Genomic DNA, 18,628 nt, shown 5'->3' with positions numbered 1-18,628 from the left:
CGTTTGGGTCATTCCGGCTGTCTTAAAACCTTCTTCTGCCCTCCTGCTTACTCTAATGAGTAAGGCACAGTTAACTTCGACCATGAAAACATTTACTGGCGTCTCACATCAGTGCATGTGTGAGATACTACCACAATGTTTTTTTTAAGCATGCCAAAGAGTCTCCCTTTTCCTTTCTGCTAGAGCAGTCAGTCAGTAAATATGCACACCCACAACTTTCAGATCTCCCTGATCTATGAAGCTCTAGCCAAAAGCGGGAAGTCCCAGCACAAAGCTCTGGACCATTATTCAAGCTTAACGGATGCTTCAGGATGCCTGCTTAATTCTTCTTCTTCATGCAGAATCAATGCGTTTGTAGCCATGTAAGGCTCTTAGCTGCTGGTGGTGGTTGTGGATAGTGGCTGAAGCCCCCCATGGAATCCCGGGGACATTATTTTCACGGTTGTCCTCTCGGGACCTTAAGGCAGGACTCCTGTGAGGGGATGATTCTTGACAGCTGTGGGAGCCCCCATGTCACCGTTCCTTAAATGTTTTTGTTGTTGGGTAGTAAAAAACCAAAAGGTTTTCCAAGCAATGAATGTCCTTATTTGGATGTTCTCCCATTGGCCCAGTTTTGTTTTCCTATTAGGATAAGGGCTCCTGTAAAGCTGTTGTTGTTGAGCGTACACATGACAAACATATGTGTGACAAAGCATCCATACGTGCTGGGCGAGAGTCTGTGCGTGTGATTATCAGCAGGTTTGCACCCTCCGTTCTCTCTCTGTCAGCTTGCAGCTTGTAGTTGAGCCACCCCGGGAACCTCAGCCGTGCATGACCTGAATCACAATGAGCTCTCACTGCCACTGACCTCTCTGTGTGTGTATACCTATGCATGCACATCCATTCATACAGTACGTGCCAAGTCACCACTGTGCAGAAATGCCTCATATATGATATGGTAAATAGTTGGGGTACTGCTGAACCCATGGGAAATGGGGCCAGGAAGTCAGTGTAGTATTCACATATGTTTTCTATAAAATCACTACAGTGTGGGAATGAATATTCCTGCTACTGGAAGCACTTCAGTAATCTGAACACAATCCTGAGAGTGCAAACGCCACGGTTGATTTATAAAGTTCAATCGCATCCAGATTTGTCTGCTGCACTGGTAGTGACGCTGCATCCTCTTGAAGACAATCAATGTTATTGGCAATATTTTTGCTCGAGATGCATCCCGTCAATGCACATCCCTGCCTTTAAATCACTGTCATCCTTGACCTTGAGCCTCTGATGATGCTCCTCACAGGCCTATGCCTCCCGCTGTGTGACGGACGCTACATTATTCCACCAGTTAGATCCAAGCCAGAAAGGCCACGGAATACTCGGAAAGTCCAGTTTTTATATCCCAGCCCATACTCTCTCCGACAATGGATAAGCAGCTGACTCACATGCCATCATTTATTCCTCTAGTGCCCTGTGACAAGCTTCTCTTTGTTCCCCCTTGAGCCTACAGGCATTGGCAGTGTGCTTACCACCCCTGCCATACAGACATCCTCCGAGTGTCGGGGGCGGTGTGGGTAAGCCCTGCCAAGGCTGGCACATCATTGGTGAACTGGGCCATACCAACATCTCCTGGAGGGGAAAAGTAGCAATACAGTATGATATACCTGACCTTTCATGGCTGGTATTTGCTAGAAGCTGCTGACTAAAGGTGGGGGTTTGGGTGAGGTTTTTGGTGTAGTTTGCCCTGCAGTGTAAGCCCATGTGGATGTGTATGCAGACATTGCTGTCATCTTTGTTTAGACATCCTCTATCAACGGGGGAGGGGGCATGCGGAGGTCAGTGTAGTGGTGCGAGCATGATTTCAAGTGGTGATACACGTAAACAGAAACGGCGCCCTTATGTCAAAACCTAATGATCCGAGCTGATGCCCTTTACATTCTCCCCGTCCTACACAGAATAAGGATGCAGAGGTTAACTTGTGCATCTTATGTACAGTATACTGTATTGGTGTCAAGTATTTTATACATGTTGATTGAATAAACTATTTTTAAATACTTATAGACCCTATGACCCCATGTTGTACCTATTTGTGGAGATATAGGGTTAAACAGTTTTTTACCATTTTAGTTTTCCTGATTTTTGGGGTGGCCACGCACAGCACTGCACCCTCCCCCCCCCCACCCCCCCGTGACTCTTTTAGAGCGTCTCGTTGTTGCAGCATGCAAAAGCCTCGCAACTACCTGGTGGGTTACATTCCAACCACCAAAGGTTTTAAGCCAATATTTTGTTGTGGCTCAAACATATAGTTATGTTTAGGCATAAGAAATATGCTAGACAAAGTAGCATCCATGTTTCTGGGTTGTAGCAATGGTATTTGATTGACAGTTGACAATGTTAAGCAGGGTTTGGTTTCAGTCCATTCAGCATTTTAGATCAGATAGTTTATTTTTCATGATTTTGAAGCTTCAATTTATATGTACAATTTAGAAGACATTTCCTTTCATTTTACAGGGGCTTTATTTATTTACTGTGATTCTTTTTTTTTTTCGTATTTCCATCCATCCATCCATTTTCTGAGCCGCTTCTCCTCACTAGGGTCGCGGGCGTGCTGGAGCCTATCCCAGCTGTCATCGGGCTGGAGGCGGAGTACACCCTGAACTGGTTGCCAGCCAATCGCAGGGCACATACAAACAAACAACCATTTGCACTCACAGTCACACCTACGGCAATTTAGAGTCTCCAATTCATGCATGTTATTGGGATGTGGGAGGAAACCGGAGTGGCCGGAGAAAACCCACGCAGGCACGGGGAGAACATGCAAACTCCACACAGGCGGGGCCGGGGATTGAACCCAGGTCCTCAGAACTGTGAGGCTGACGCTCTAACCAGTCGGCCAACCGTGCCGCCTTTTTCGTATTTCATATTTTTGTATTTGTCTTTTAATTTATGAATCGTTATAAAAAGTGGATATGAGAAGGGCACCATCATTTGCAACCAACTTTTCAAGCTCTTCAGGAATCACGTTAACTGATTTCACCAGAAACCTTTGTGGGATGGAAGACATAACTTCTCATGTTTGCCCTTCAAGTTGTTCCAAATTCTTTGATTTTGTACAGTAGACTTGCTCCTTTAATCAAACCCAGAGAAATAGTCGCATGGTGTTAAGTCTGCACTCCTGGCTGGTTAATCATAACAGACCATGACGACCCGTCCACCTTCCTAGGAAGTGGGCATTCAGCCATTCATGAACAACAAAAACAAAATGTGGAGGGGCCCCAGCTTGCGTAAAAATATAATCTTAAACATTCTCCCAAGCACCAACTGGCCAGATTTCATCTTGCATCATGGTACGGTACCTTCCGGCATTCACGTGAGGAATGAATGGACCTGCAATCTTGTCTGACGTCATAATAACCACACTCTAAAACTGCTGCTCTGTACAACATTCAAATGAAAACAGGAGTGGTGCAAATTTAGAGAGATTCTTACACCCCGTTGTTACAAAAATCCTTGTTCCAAATGCTATATATAAGATGTGAATCCAAGACATGTTGATATGCCACTACCGATATTATACTGTCGCATCAAGACGTGAGAGTGAATGATGTGTGAGTGTGTGCATGACCACCGTCAAACTCTGAGTCAAGAGCTTTTCCAAACAGCCTGATTGTTTCAAATGTTGCAGTGTCGAGTGGTTGCACCGTGTCTCTGAAGTGCAACAGCTGCATTTAATCAGGCCCCCAAATCTAATCGGCCTGCAGCCTCATGCACGGATGGATTGGATGTTGCTTTATTTTTCAATGACAGTAGATGTACAAGGCAGGATATGAGAGTGCTTCAGTCTGACAAAAGCACAGTTTAACTTTTATTGTTTTCACCTTTTGTTCTTTGTGTTCCGATATTGAAATTTAGCTGGTATAAAATGAAAGTGGAACATCAATGACTGCACAAAGAGAGCCTATGTGTGTTGATTTCACACCATCCGGATGGTTTGGATCTTTAGTTTCTTCATTCTAGATGGCCAAATGTTGTGAAAATGTGCATGAGCAGAAGATGAAAACTGTGAGACCCTGACTCAACTTGTTTGCTGCTTCAGTTCCTGCTGTGGCTGGGCCTTTAGTGGAGACCTATGCCACCTTTTCATACCATTATTGTTATAATAGATTATAGAATTATAGAAACCATCAATACTACACATAAATGTAATATACAGTAACAGCACGCAACAGTGGCACGTACATCATCTGGAGCAGTTCAGAATCAATACAAAAACATAAATAGATCATATTCAACAGAGATGCTGATTATTTAATGTATTTTTGAGTGCAGATCACTACAGAGCTGTTTTGCTAGTCGAAATTGGCTGTGAGAAGTTTTGCTCTGACTAACGAATCAGAGGACATTAAAAGTTGGTCGTCATTGAGGGCCAGCTCGCTGGCCTCGGCTGACCCTATGAGGATGAATGTGAAATCTGATTTGTTTAAGAAACAGCCCCCATTAGTAATATAGTTTAAGTTGCGTCAAACAGCACAACTGATTATGAAGGGCCGGGGCAGATTAGATTGACACGGCAGCACATAGAGGCTGAAATCTGATTGGGCGGGGGAGGGGGGGTCTAATATCCACTGTTGGAAGCAGTGCAGCCAAAAGATATGCTATAAAATGAAGAGAATAGACTGTTGGGAATAATTAATAAAATTTCATGGATCAAATATAAGAATTTAGGTTGTAAATGTTTCGCTTCTGATAGTATTCAGGCCAGCAGAGAATGCCTTGCTTGACTATTAGTCACCTAAATAGATTTCTGTCACAGACTGTGTCAAACAAGCCCGGTTGGTTGGGAAAAAATCCGCCCACAAGTGCTGAGGAGTGCCAATGTGTGGCACACCTGCAAGCACCAAGACCACACTCACTGGCATCCTGCCAGTGAGTGATGGCAGGTGGTTGGCCCGGTGATTCAAGCACATGTAGCCCACTTGCCCACCGCGTCTTCGACATCTGCTCGCCACAGCATTAAGTGTCATTCTGTTCTATTTTCCCAAGCCTATGCTCAGACATATGATTATGTCTCGCCACTTTGCTTGCAGCAGTCTGTGAGGAAGAACAGTAGACTTTTTGCCAGTGATTGTTTGGGCCATACTCCTCCAACCCTTATCATCAGATGGTAGCAGCTGCTTGTCTGCATAGGATGCCCTTAACTTTGCAGAGTAATAGTTGGGCAATAATAGAGCGAGCCTGTTCCTATTAAGGATTGTTCACAAAATGTTGTTCACCGTAGTGGAACAACAAAAATGTTTACACTAAAGCCCCGCTATTTGTGAGGGATATGGACTGAGCCTGCTGTAAAGTAACTGATGCCAACAGAAAATATTTATAATTGCCCTCCTTATTAATAGTTTAAATCATAAGTATACCACAAAGTGCGCCTCTCAAACAGTTTAATATCATTTCAAACTCATCTTACAAACTTAACTCCTCTCCGACATACAAAGTGAATGTTTTAAACGCCTGTTTCTATGCCAGTGTCAAAGCAGGTTAATGCTATTCAGTTCAGTGAATTCTGCAGGATGTACATCTTGTTGTTTTTCTGGTCACAAGTTAGTTGAGAATGAATCAGTGACGTCCATGCTGTTCCAGCAAAGTAGTGCACTCCCATTTTGTCTGTTTTTTCACGACATAATTAATCCACAATCAATTCATCGGTTTTCATTGCACCATGTTCCAATGCAGCATGCCCCTGATGTTTGTACACCGTGTTATCGATAGGGTGTGGAGAGGTTTGTGAGGGGAGGAATGTGGGGGTTGTTAAAGAAAGATTATAGTTTTGGGTGTGGAAGTGTAGATTTTTACACTACACTGATGGAGCGCTTGTTTTAATTGATGGAGCATTAAAAGGACCTTAGCACAACACCCTCAAGACATCAGACTTGGGTGAGCTGTTACAAGGGATTTTCTTTTTCCACTTCAGCAACTCTGTCTTTTGGTGTAAAATTAGAGGAGACTCAGCTTCCTGGAAACATTCCCTCACACAAAAGTAGATCATTAGCAGAGTCAGGGGGATCTTCACTCACTGTGTGCTTATGCAAACCAGTCACAAAATGCTGCTGTTGTGTCCCACGAGAGGTGCGTTTACCTTACTGCCATAGAAGTGTTAGTGTCCATGTTTGCTTTGTTTTGCATGCCATCACAGCGGAGGGAACCGCACAGAAAGTTTGTCATAAAACTGTAGGCGACTTGTGCGGCAATAGCCCGAGAAGTTGGCTTTGTAGTGTTGCCTTTGTTAGTGGGGTGGAGTTCATGGAGGAGTTTAGACTTGTTTTCTGCTTTGTGTCATTAACCTCCAGGGGTTTGACCTGTCCCCAAAGTGGAATTCTCCTTTGTTTCTGGATGTTCCTTTTGTATTGTTGGTTTACAACGGGCCAATTGAAGTCCAGTTGATTGTTATTAACAGTGTTGGACAAGCTACTTTGAAAATTTAGTAGCTTGGCCAACTAAATTTTACGCTATTCTACTGTAAATGTAGCTTGAGTAGCTGAGGATGTCATTGATTTTTGTAAACTGTAGACTTGTGAAGCACTTTAGCTAAGTTACAACAAAATGTCAAAAGTAGCTAAACTATATCAACTCTACTTTAGTTGGGTGGGGCCTCTTTAAAAGTTTTGTAATTGTGCTATTGGGGTAGACTATAAATGAAAACTTAATTCTAAAATCTTTGCCTTGTCATGAATCTTAGCTTTTGAGCTTTCTTGAACTAATGCATTGACAGCACTGTGTTATTATCAACTGAACTGAACAGTGTGTACTGTAAAAAATGTGATATACTGTAGTAGCCAAACTGGGCATTGTTCTCCTATGTTATAGTTTGCTTTTTAGGATATCAAATAACCAATTAACTATTTACAAAGACCACAAAAATGTAGTTTTGCTGAGAAAATAACCTGCACAAAAAAATATTTCTGAGTAACCTAACCCAAAGTTGCGCTGAAAAGTAGCCTCATCTGTCGTCTCATGTTCCCTACCGGTTTCTGTTTTAATTTCTTTCACACAGACGCACATGCACACATGCGCACGCACACACCGTTTTATTCTAGCGCTATGTTAGCTGTTGCTGTTTGGTGAGTCATGATGACGAGTTTGGCTGGGGATTGTTGTTGACTTTCCACATACTGTACCAGAAATGTGTGTCCTTAAATTTGTGCTGGACTTGGATCTTGACAAGAGCTTCCTTTTGGGGTCGCACACTAAACATCAGAACATATAAATGTTCTGTGAGGACTCGATAAGTAGCGTGAATTTGTTAAGGTATGACCCATGGAGATTGACGAGATGTACACACCTCTGCCCCTTCCTCCACCATTTGCACCCAGTTGCGCGCTAGCGTGATGTCAAACTTAGATGCATCTTCAGGTCTAAAAGTCCCAGGGGAAATGTCGCTTCCGTGAACACTACCACGCTATTGCTATGTGGTTATGGAAGTATAGCTTTGCAACTAAAAAGCTATTTAATGTTGTGGACACTACAACCACGCTACTGAGAAATGTAGTTACGGTCGTAGTGTCGCTACCTTAAGAGCCGCTCTTGCCCAACACCGGTTATTTAAATATCTGTGTAAAATGTCATCATGTCATTGGATGTAACACGACTCTTCATGTCCACAATGTGTGTTTTTTTTTTTTTTTTTTTGTGTGTTCTGACCACAGGTCAAAGCTTCAGGCAAGGTGTTATTCGACCTGGTGTGCACCCACATGAATCTCATCGAGGGCGATTACTTCGGCCTGGAGTTTCAGAACCATCAAAAGATGATGGTGAGCGAGAAGGACAAATAAAGTGAACTGGATAATTGGAACCCCTTATCAAGCCAGGAAATGTCTCTTCAGAAGACCACTTACATTGTGATGTTATCTTCTCCACAGGTTTGGTTGGATCCTATCAAGCCTATTATCAAACAGCTGAGACGTAAGTATTTCTTTTCTTCTTTTTTTTCGTGTTCCAACAGGGAGCTTTTTATCAAGGTGTAAATTTAACAGAGTTCTGGCAATTTCTATTTTCTTACTTCATATGTTCCTAACAGGACCGAAGCACACGACGTTGCGGTTTGCTGTGAAATATTTTCCTCCAGACCATGCCCAGCTGCTGGAGGAGCTGACTCGGTGGGTTTCTTTCCACATTATTAATACTATCTTCGCCTCATTAACTTGGCATTTACTCTACTTTGCAATATGCCTATTTAAAGAAATGAGAGGCATATGTAAAGTGGAACTTTCAATGACAGATGTTGTACAAGTTGTAGTTCTAACAATATTTTGGAGTAAATTAAGAGTAGCAAAAAACTTCAGACTCAACAAGCATCTGAAGGATTAACTTGAGTATGGACTTTTGTATTTATTTATTTATTTATTTTTTAGGGAAAAGTATGGAAATATTCATAGGCATAAGCCATAGGAGAGAGGTACTCTCATCCTGGCAGCTCAGTACAATACAGTGTGTATCAAGCCCTGCTCCGAATAGCAAACATCCGTAAGGTTTATAATTTATAATTTATAAATGCCACAAGATGGTAGCAAAACCTTCCTGTTAGACAATCATCAATGAATCAATCAATGAAGTGTCTTGCCTCACTTCAACATAGTTCCTTGACATGAAGATGCCACAAGATGGTGACCAAAGCAATATTTTTCTATTAGACAGAGCACAAAAAAAGAATTGGTCCGTTTTTGCACCCAATAACAGAGAATAGGTTCTAACAGAAATATGCAAAAAGGCAAATTAGAAAATAGCGAATCGCGAATATGTGATGGAATGCTGTGCTGCATGGCAATTTAAATTAATAATTATTACTGAAAGAAGAATGGAAGGTACAAGGCAAAGTCAGCAGTAGTGTAATGTAATGAAACCCTCCTTCAAAGACACACAGTACTCCTATCATTGCTATTTAAGTTCTACTGTGCAGGGGGATAGGGACTGAGCCCCGGCGCAAATAGCGGAAGTCTGTGGGTAGATGATATGCCTTCCTCCCAAAAAAAGGTTTATAATTGGCCATATATACTGGAAGATGGTGGCAAAGCACTACTTTTGTCCGAATGAAGCTCCTCAACTCACTTTGACATAGTTCCTTGGCACCAAGATATGTCAAAATAATACTTTTACATTAGAAAGGGCTTTGGCCTGGAGAACACAAAAAAGGTTTTCATTCCAAAATACTGTGAATTTACCAATGCCACCAAATATCCGGGGTTTCACTGTACTCTTAATTTAGTTCCATTTTAGTTTCACTTTGTCTTTATTATCAGGTGATTAACTCTGTTTTTTTTTTTTACATTTCTATGACAGTTAAGAATGTTAAAATCAAACCTTGAATAATTTTTTCTCATTATATTTGATTTCTATGGAAACAATTTCATTGATAGTTCAGCAAATTGGAAGCCAACCAGCATCAAAGGGAGGTTTTGTGCGACTGTTGAGGTTGTCTGATGCTAAACATCAGCTGAAAACCTTTCAAAATGGAACCACCTATCCTCTTTTCTAGGTATCTATTTGCCCTCCAGATCAAACAGGATCTTTCCAGCGGGCGTCTGACCTGCAATGACACAAGTGCTGCGCTGATGGTCTCCCACATTATGCAGTGTGAGTGCTGAAGAGTTCCCCCTTTTTTTTCCTTTTTTTTTTTTTTTATCCCAGAGACCAATAAGTCGACAGACAAAAGTAGGCTTTCTGACTCGAGAGTGTCATCAATTAGGCCTCCTATGCATGTTGCTTTCTCAGAAACATGACATTTCAGAGCTGCAGCGCATTTTCCACTTTTGGCATTGTTTCCATTGCTTTTCTGACTTATCCTTGTTATTTTTACTTTTCAGCTGAGATTGGTGACTTTGAGGAAAGCCAGTGTCGGTCACACCTCCTAAATAATAAGTACATCCCTGATCAGATGCCCTTGATTGACAAGATGATGGAGTTCCACTCAATGAATATGTAAGCATGGTGCTGCCCTTTTTATTTTTAAGGTCAATGGTTAAACAGATACATTTACCCAAGTTTTAGCATACTGGCAATATTTCTTTTTTTATTTTTATATTTAAAAAAATATATAATTTCAATTGAATATTAAATGTTTTGTATCAAATGGAATGGCTGACTTGCACAAGAAAATGTGATGTGCACGACTTGGTCGTATATTCTCTAGAGTCTTTTGTGAGGCATTTTATCCCTACCGACCCCACGTGGATTTGAATTTGTCTGCTGCTCAGTGAAATTCTGTGTTCATGCACCAAATAACTCACAGCTGTTGTCAGCACTCTTCAGATTTTTAAGGTGGGTTCTGGGGTGTTGTGTGAAGTCAAGGGTCCTTTTTCACAGTTTGAATTGAAGGCAAAAGCGACTCCTCAAACTGATGGACTCTATGCGGGTGAATGGTCCTCAAAACGACCTCCTTTTAATGTACTCCTTTCTTTTCACTTTCGCTTTTTCCCCCCACGGAGGCGTTCCTAGTTGATAACTAAAGTTCCGGTTCTCGTAGCTGTGGTGCCACGTGAAAATAAGCCGTTCAACGAACGCAGGCGGAAGGAACCCTTCTTTGCTGATAAGAATTTAGAAAACTTAATCCTCTCTCGACAACGTTTCACAAAATTGTACACAAACACAATCGACCTGCATGCATTCAGACTATTGTACTTATCAGTGATGGATGGCATAAGATTTAATTAATTGGTCTGACATTATTTACAAGCACTGCACACAACTCTCTGTATATAGTACACTAGCACTAAAACAACACTACAGCTAACACAAGAGGCAATATTATTGACTAGGGCAGTACAGTACTAGGTGATTGTAGATGGCGACAGCCGAGACACCATTCTTCTTATTTGAAAACAATGTGCCATCATGATTTTAGCGCTCTGGCAAAAATCTAATCAATTATTTACTATGCTTCAAATTTTCAAGTTTTCACACTTTTCACAGTTCACATTGAATGCAGTGCTTTTGGTAACCCTTGTGTTAAAGTCTAGTGTTTGCAAGCTGCCTGAACATTTTCTACAAGTTCAATATATCGACCAAAGGATTATTAGGATGACAGTGAACCCTTGTTTATCACGAAGGAAAGGTTCCAGACCCATCCACAATCTGCAAAATAGACTATATCAACAGTTTTTTTTTATTGTTTTACCTTTCCCACTCACTCTAAAGACATTTACTTTTATTAAAGCACACTTTAAAAGCGTTCCTTGGCGACGGTTCTCCAAATAAGAAGCAAAGCATGCTTGCTTCGAGCTGTTTGCCACTCCCAATTGAACTTTACCATAAAACTGACGAATAAAACAAAACAGAATTAAAAATTGCATAATGTTCAACAAAACCATATAATTTTGAAAGTCACCTGGCTTATTGCTAACATATAATGCAAATCGCCATAGACAGGCTAACAGATAAAAGCATTGATATTACAGTAATTATAAACTGTCAAATAACTGCCACTTTAACACATGGAGCAGCACCACATACTGTACAAACAGCATGCAACAATACTCATAGGCATATGCTGTATTCCCTCTGCTTTGTGGCAACCACAAATATTAAAACAGGAAAACTATATTTGGACTTGCATGTATCCTGTAAAAACCCATAAATGATCGCTTAAAAATCTGCCATATAGCAGGGGCCGCAAACGATGCACCGCAATATAGCCGAGGTTCACTGTACATGACAATGCCCTTACTGTGTCTCAACCATACATTGGTTTAGTTTCTCTTCAGTAAAAACAAGTACGTAAATACATGTTGTTGGGCTTTTGTGTTGTTAGTGGTCATACACCGGCCGAATCCGACTTCCAGTTGCTAGAAGTGGCACGCCGGCTGGAAATGTATGGGATTCGTCTCCACCCAGCAAAAGACCGCGAAGACTCGCGTCTAAGCCTTGCTGTGGCACACACGGGCGTCATGGTCTTTCTGGTAAACTTTTCTAGATTAGGTGGTCTTTTAGAGCCCACGCTAACTTGATTGTATTAATCTCCGTAGGGACACACGAAGATAAACTCCTTCAACTGGTCTAAAGTACGTAAACTGAGCTTCAAGAGGAAACGTTTCCTTATCAAGCTGAGGGCTGATGGAAATGTAAGTTTCTCCGCTGAAACAAATTGTATAAGAAAGGCCAACTTTTGCTAAGCATTTGGGGTGCGTATTCTTCAGAGTTCATATCAAGACACTCTGGAGTTCCTGATGGCCAGCAGAGACTGTTGTAAACTCTTCTGGAAGATCTGTGTTGAATACCATGCCTTCTTCCGACTCTTTGAGGAACCCAAACCCAAGCCCAAGCCTGTGCTGTTCACACGAGGCTCCTCTTTCAGATTCAGGTAACAAAAGCTCAAGGCTGCACTTTTCCTCTCAGAATTCTACTCACCACTGAATGTGTCTTTGCATGTCTCCACAGCGGCCGCACGCAGAAGCAGGTGATTGACTTTGTGAGGGACTCCGAGTTTAAAAAACTCCCATTCGAAAGGTAAAAAGCATTTGACCTATTTCATCACGGGGAGAGTGTTTCTTTCAATACTGACCTTTGACATCCTGTCTGCTAGGAAACATAGTCGAGTCCAACACAACAGCCGCCTGTCTCCTTTGCCTTCTCCACGCTACCAAAAAGTGCCAAAAGAAGTGAGTTTGTCTACAGTGGACACATGGGCCTGCATGTTTTCACCATTTCTCAGGGTACTTTTATAATGAATAAAAAATACAGTGAGCCCCCATTTATCGTGGGAGATATGTTCCAGAACCACCAGCTATATACTATATACCACTACAGTATATAGATAGACCATATGATTTTTAAAAAATAAATTTTACCCCTCCCAGTTGCTTAAACACATTTATAGAGGGCAATATATATAGGGCATATATTCTCTCTGCTCTGTGGGAACAACAAATATTAAAACAGAAAAACATGGTACTGTATTATACTGAATGGTCGCCCTCTTCTTCTTGCTGCTCTAACTTTGCACTTGGCTGTATTCTGTTAAAAAAAAAAAAAAAAATACATTGCTTAAATCTGCGGGGACCCGGTTGATGAACCGCGATATAGTGGGGGTCCACTGTACAAGCTTTTACTATCAATAATTGAGCTAAATCTCTACTTCAGAGTGGTGCTCTCGGGGACAGAGTTGACGCTCCTTCGCAGCACCACTGGAAGGAGTCGGCGCTGGTGAGTTCACAAGAAACACCCGAAGCTCCAGTGAGCCCGGCTCACCAGAACAATGGCCATGAGGACAAATCGCCACCTGGGAATGCGGAAGCGAGAGACTTGACTCGGCCGGCTCACCTTGAACATCTGGCAACAGGTTCAGCTTCTCGAGCTGCTAAAGGCGGCTGCTCTTCCATCTGCATTGACAAAGTTAGGGACTATAATACAGGCAGGGACTCGATTGGTTGGACTCCGGGGCAGGTTGTGTTTCAGCATCGGTCAGGCTCTGGAAGTATAAATGGGCCTGTGCAAGTCTACCAGGAGGAGTTTGAGGGTAGTAGGCAGTACAGGGACCACTCTAGCTCTTCTGAACCGCTACATGGTATGCTTAATGATTTGGATGGTCCCAACATGCATAGGACAAGTACAGATAAACACAGCAGCAGCCTGGATGTGGTCCAACAAGTAAAGAGATCACCAAATGTCCCCGTCACTCCTGTTATGGGCACCTTCCTCAGTCACGCTGAGCAAAATGGCTACACGAGTACTGAATCAAACCCAAGCCGCTCTCATCGCTCTCGGAAACACCACAAAGCCAAACACCGCCCTCACGGCGACCCAAATCAAGCAATGTCCTTTCCCGGGCGAGGACCCCAACCCGACCTGTCCGATGCGGAGCGAATGGCTGCTCTTGAGTGCCGCATGCTGGCTAACGGGCTCACAGCCCCAGGCAGATCTAAGACCGGTCCAGGGAGTAAACGGCAGGCTGGTGTCACACATGTGGGGGCAGTTCAGATGAGTGAAGGCTGTAACACTAGTGCTTCGGAGTCCAGTGAGTCTGAGGTCGAGAGCAATAGGGGGAATGGCAACAGCCAACTTAAATTTGGGGATGTGGCTGAGGCCACATGGCCCATACCGAGAAACAAGTTTTCATTTGGTAGCCTCCAGCTGGATGAGGAGGCAGACGAGGACGGATGCCACACCTTCAGCGACGACGACAGCTTTCAGATAATCAATGGCTAGTCTGATAGAACAGTCTTTCCCAACCTTTATTGAGCCAAGGCACAGATTTTTACATCAGCACACTGTCAAATTGAAATGTCACAAAACGTATCTATACTGAGATAATAATGACATCTCAATTTAATCACAAATTTACTCACTCAGTTTGAAATCTGGTCCTGTTTAATTGAATGCCAATATATTATTCTATATGATTGGCAACTGGTATATACATAGGTTAATTGTACTTTCTGCGATCTAGTAGAAGACCATTTAATTGTTCTGACTAGCACTATAGGTTTCTGATATAGATAGATGAACAAAGATATATTAGTCGTACTTAATACAAATACATTTTTGGACCAATTAAGTGAAACTGAATATTTTCCCGCCCCGGCACAGTGGTCAGGAATCAGTGGAATAAGTACTGTTGAACCTCTGAATTTGTACTGTTTTTCAAAAGTTGTAGGTGTTAAGGTCAAAGGTCATCCTGGAATGGATTGTGTTTGTCTTGAGAGGTTCCACTTTTTTTGTACTAATTTGCTAAAGCCCATCTCTACTGGAGACTTCCCGTTCTCAGCCTGTATGAATAAAGGATGTTTTTTTAAAAGCGTCCCAGAAAATCAGTGCCATGTTAAGCTTTAACGTGATTGTGTACCCTGGAGACCTTTTGCACAAATGTTTGTCTTTGTCGTCTGAACAAAGTCTGCAACAATTTTGGAAGACTTGTTGAATACGAAGTTTATCGAGTATGCCTTATGACTTCCAATAGGGACAAAAAAATCTGAAAAAAAAGGCCCTATCTTTCGATATTTTGTTGCTCCAAGTGAGCCTTGTGCTCATTAGGCACTAACTCTGTAATGTCATTTTTATCTTGGAGTAGTCTACACTGTTGAGTAGCATGTGACTGTGCAATGTTACCCAGTACCTTGCAGAACCAATAATGTAAACTATCGCACTGATTTACCTTGGGAATGCAAAAAAACAAAAGTAGCAGTGCATGGGGTCCAAGTTTCGCCGTCTTCTTCGGTACAAATATTGTTGCATCATGTTGATTGTTTGTATGCAATCTAAAAACATATACAATACAATTTTTACATGTCCATGTTAAATTGTGGTCAGACGAGGCACTTGATACAAGACAGGTCCTTTTATACGCTTACAGTTTAGAGGAGAATCATACACATACCGGGCACTGTTGGGTACACCTGCCCAGTCTAATAAAATCCCACCCAATAATATTCTCCGCATTTACAAAAAAGCTACAATATACTAAAAGTGTTTCCAGTGTTCCTATATTTACCTACAGTACATGGTGACTAGAACTCGGACTCACCGTAACTAACTCCCCTTTGTATTGACAGTAACAAATGAATAGCGAATCACAATCAAATCGTTACCCCGTGTACTATTCCGAAACAAAGACGTGTCATTGTTCCAACAAATGAAGAATCCAATTTGATTATTTGAAAATTATCAATAGCCACCTAATTAAGTCCTGGTTGCAGTTTTTGCGGGGTCGCAGATTTTTGTCAGTACGCGAGAAAAGACGCACAATACATTTTGGCTGGCACATTTTAGCAACTGCTTTTTCTTCCAGGAAAAGGTCTTGCAACGCTTCTTTTTAGTTTAAAATGGCTTAATTTAACCAAGAGCCCTTGCCGCATCATGACCGTGGTTTGTTTTACGCCAGTCTTGGCGCCGTAAAATCTTTAAATCCACGCTGGCTGGAAACATCTGCTTCTACTAAGCCAGCTATTGCGCTCAGCTGCTAGTTAGCAGTAACTGGATAGCTCTCGTCAATTATCTGCCACGATGTGTTGAATGAGTCTTGCATAACTTCATCCAATTCATCTGCCGTGAAAATACGTGGAGTCCCTCTCGGCCATCGGACGCCTTGTCCCACGGAGATTATCGTCTAGGGGGATAGTACGGCTCTGTGAGCCACCTGATCAGCTACAACTGCTAACTAACCCTAATTTATGCAACTTCGCTGGATTGCAGCTCTTATCAGAACAAAATGCGCCGTATGATTCATTTTCAATCAAATGCGAAAATTATGATTCAGGAGTTGGTTTTTTTTCATCCTGACTTGCGAGTGAATCCAAATCACCACACATTTGTTTGTAGCTCCGGTGGTGTCAAATATTTTTGTACTTAGCTCTTGTGCTGGATCTCATGAGATTGTGCAAATGTACCTTATCAAGTGTCCCATCTGTGTCTATTACATGAGATACCAGTGGTGGCCTGATCAGTCCGAACTTCTCAGAAGTGAAGGTTAATTTGTCCCATAGTTTAAACTTCCCCACACTGTTTGCACTTGAATTGAGTATAAACCAATCATCTCAAGGTACACCAAGTAGCTTCATTGTACACAATGCACTTTGTTTCCATCTTTTATAATCTTTCTGGTTCGAGGGCGCTTCTGTCTGCATGTTGACCTTGTGTTGTCTCCTGTTTCTTTTTGTTGTCCTTTTACTTTCACCTTTTTATGCACTTGTCCCTTTGCATGAAACTGTTGTATCTCTTTTTTGTTTTCCACACCCAAGCAGTAACTTTTGCATGTCCAATAAACCCAACGGGTCTTTCATTGTGTGTTAACCAAACAAGCAGGTTCCCGGTTCTGCTGTGATTCAGCAAATTTTTGGCATTCTTGTAAATGCGGAACTTACTTATTTGTTACTGGACCACTGCAGTTTTAGGAAACCTTCCCCTACAGACCTGGAATGACAGAATCATTTCTTTTTTTTAATCAAGTATAAAGTTTGAGCAGTGTGCCAGGTTTTTGGGGACTTGCTTCATGTTTCACTGTCCTTACTGCTTTTTGCATGCACTGTAATTTAAGCATCTGGCAATTTTTAACACATTTTGTTCTTCAATGTCTCACAATCTTAAAGGTTGTTTCATGAATTTCTCCTTTTTTCTGCACTCTCTCCCAACCTTCTCTGTTGTTTATGTGCTGCTTGTTTTAAGATGTGCATGAATCTCACATTGATATGAAAGTCAATAAAAATGGCTTTTATTAAGTCACATCCAAGAATTTTCTTTTTGCGTAAAACATCTCCCTTCATTCTTCCTGTAGTTTTTCTGTAATCGCTCCTGCCCTGAATAACTGTAGGGCATCTCTAACACTTATTAGCAGTAATCTTCTGTAGATTTGTCGTGGTTTGTGGTTTCCACACTTTCCCGCGACAGTGTTTACAGTAAATCCCCGACCAATGTTGAGTCAATGCGCTCACTGTTGTGGTGTTCCAGATGAAACCTTACTGATCAAATGCAATAACTGTTGTATGCTGTCTTTTCAAAGACTATAATATTAATGTAATTGACACTGTGTATAAATTCAGAAATATGTATATGATTGTAGTTCCTACTGCAGTACTCCTAGTATGATGCAGTGTGGAATAGTTGATACAGGTCATGTATTGAATTTCATTGTGTAGGTGTACCTATTGTTGTGTCCTGTGAGTGTAGTCTTTCTGCAGTATGTTTTTGTTGCACTAAGCCTGTGGTGCTGTCTGGACTTCAGAGTGAGTTACTTCTGATGTTTCACTTCTAGAAGGCATATGCCTCAGCTATCTTTTTAGCGAAGGGAAACTACGAAGCTCCCTCAAATAGATTCTGTCAATAACTGTCGCTGGCTCGTTTTTCTATGAGCCGTACAGGATTACAACTCATTCAGTTTAATTAAGCAAGTGAGCACAAGGCAGCCACAACAAATAATTTATCATGCGTCTTTCCATTGCCGAGTTTTCACTCCTCTCTCGCTCTCGCTCCCCCCCAACAGGAGCACTGACTAACAGTCCGTACCTGTTCACTTCCTCCGAACACGGTCTGCTTAATGGCCAGACGTCTCTGGAGGTGGGCAGTCACAGTCCCGACGTCCGGCAACCTTCGCCTCTCACCAGCCCACTCCTCAACGATGCCTGCAGCATTCGCACTGATGATGAAGACGAGGTGCGCCGTAAGGTTTGTGCTTTACACAAATTAAGCAGGTAGTCCAGGAGTTTGTAAAGACTGCACACATCAGATTGATAATTATCCGGTTAATCTGGATGCTGGATATTTAGATTTACTCCAATGTCCACTACATGGACAACAGGATTGGGTCCAAGTGGAAAACATTTAAGAATTATTTCTGGAATCTTTCTTCCTGGGAACTTTAGTTAAGGAATTTTGGAAATATTCAAAGTTGGTGACTTCCCGCTTGAAAGAGAATATACCTATGATTTATTTTTTTGGGTCATTTTTTTACATATCTTAATTTTTGATAATTCACGTCCATGAACTCTTTGCTGACCATTGTGTGTATTTGATGCCTTGGCAGAGGTTCCCGACAGACAGGGCCTACTTCATCGCCAAGGAACTGCTGACCACAGAGAGGACGTACGTCAAGGACCTGGAGGTGGTGACCGTGGTAAGACGAGTCCACGCCACCACTGCCTGACGTGTCGCTTTACAGTTTGTTTTCTCCTTG

The 18,628-nt window shown here is 42.0% G+C and overlaps 1 protein-coding gene across 1 annotated transcript in view; it reads left to right on the top strand.

Annotated features, from left to right (window-relative positions):
- The window catches only part of LOC133410516 (FERM, ARHGEF and pleckstrin domain-containing protein 1-like), a 58,426-nt gene that overhangs the window by 27,366 nt on the left and 12,432 nt on the right, over nucleotides 1–18,628 (top strand). Inside the window, exons 3-15 of the mRNA XM_061691803.1 lie at nucleotides 7,683–7,787; nucleotides 7,896–7,938; nucleotides 8,054–8,132; nucleotides 9,509–9,606; nucleotides 9,837–9,951; nucleotides 11,780–11,927; nucleotides 11,994–12,089; nucleotides 12,165–12,328; nucleotides 12,406–12,474; nucleotides 12,551–12,626; nucleotides 13,108–13,306; nucleotides 17,939–18,120; nucleotides 18,479–18,568. Coding sequence (XP_061547787.1) covers nucleotides 7,683–7,787; nucleotides 7,896–7,938; nucleotides 8,054–8,132; nucleotides 9,509–9,606; nucleotides 9,837–9,951; nucleotides 11,780–11,927; nucleotides 11,994–12,089; nucleotides 12,165–12,328; nucleotides 12,406–12,474; nucleotides 12,551–12,626; nucleotides 13,108–13,306; nucleotides 17,939–18,120; nucleotides 18,479–18,568 — 1,464 coding nt within the window. The remainder of the gene's footprint in view (nucleotides 1–7,682; nucleotides 7,788–7,895; nucleotides 7,939–8,053; nucleotides 8,133–9,508; nucleotides 9,607–9,836; nucleotides 9,952–11,779; nucleotides 11,928–11,993; nucleotides 12,090–12,164; nucleotides 12,329–12,405; nucleotides 12,475–12,550; nucleotides 12,627–13,107; nucleotides 13,307–17,938; nucleotides 18,121–18,478; nucleotides 18,569–18,628) is intronic.

Source organism: Phycodurus eques, chromosome 12 (genome assembly GCF_024500275.1).
Source record: "Phycodurus eques isolate BA_2022a chromosome 12, UOR_Pequ_1.1, whole genome shotgun sequence".
Classification (NCBI taxonomy): Eukaryota; Metazoa; Chordata; class Actinopteri; order Syngnathiformes; family Syngnathidae; genus Phycodurus; species Phycodurus eques.
The sequence above is the reverse complement of the archived record's forward strand: the minus strand, read 5'-3'. Positions and strand labels throughout refer to the sequence as shown.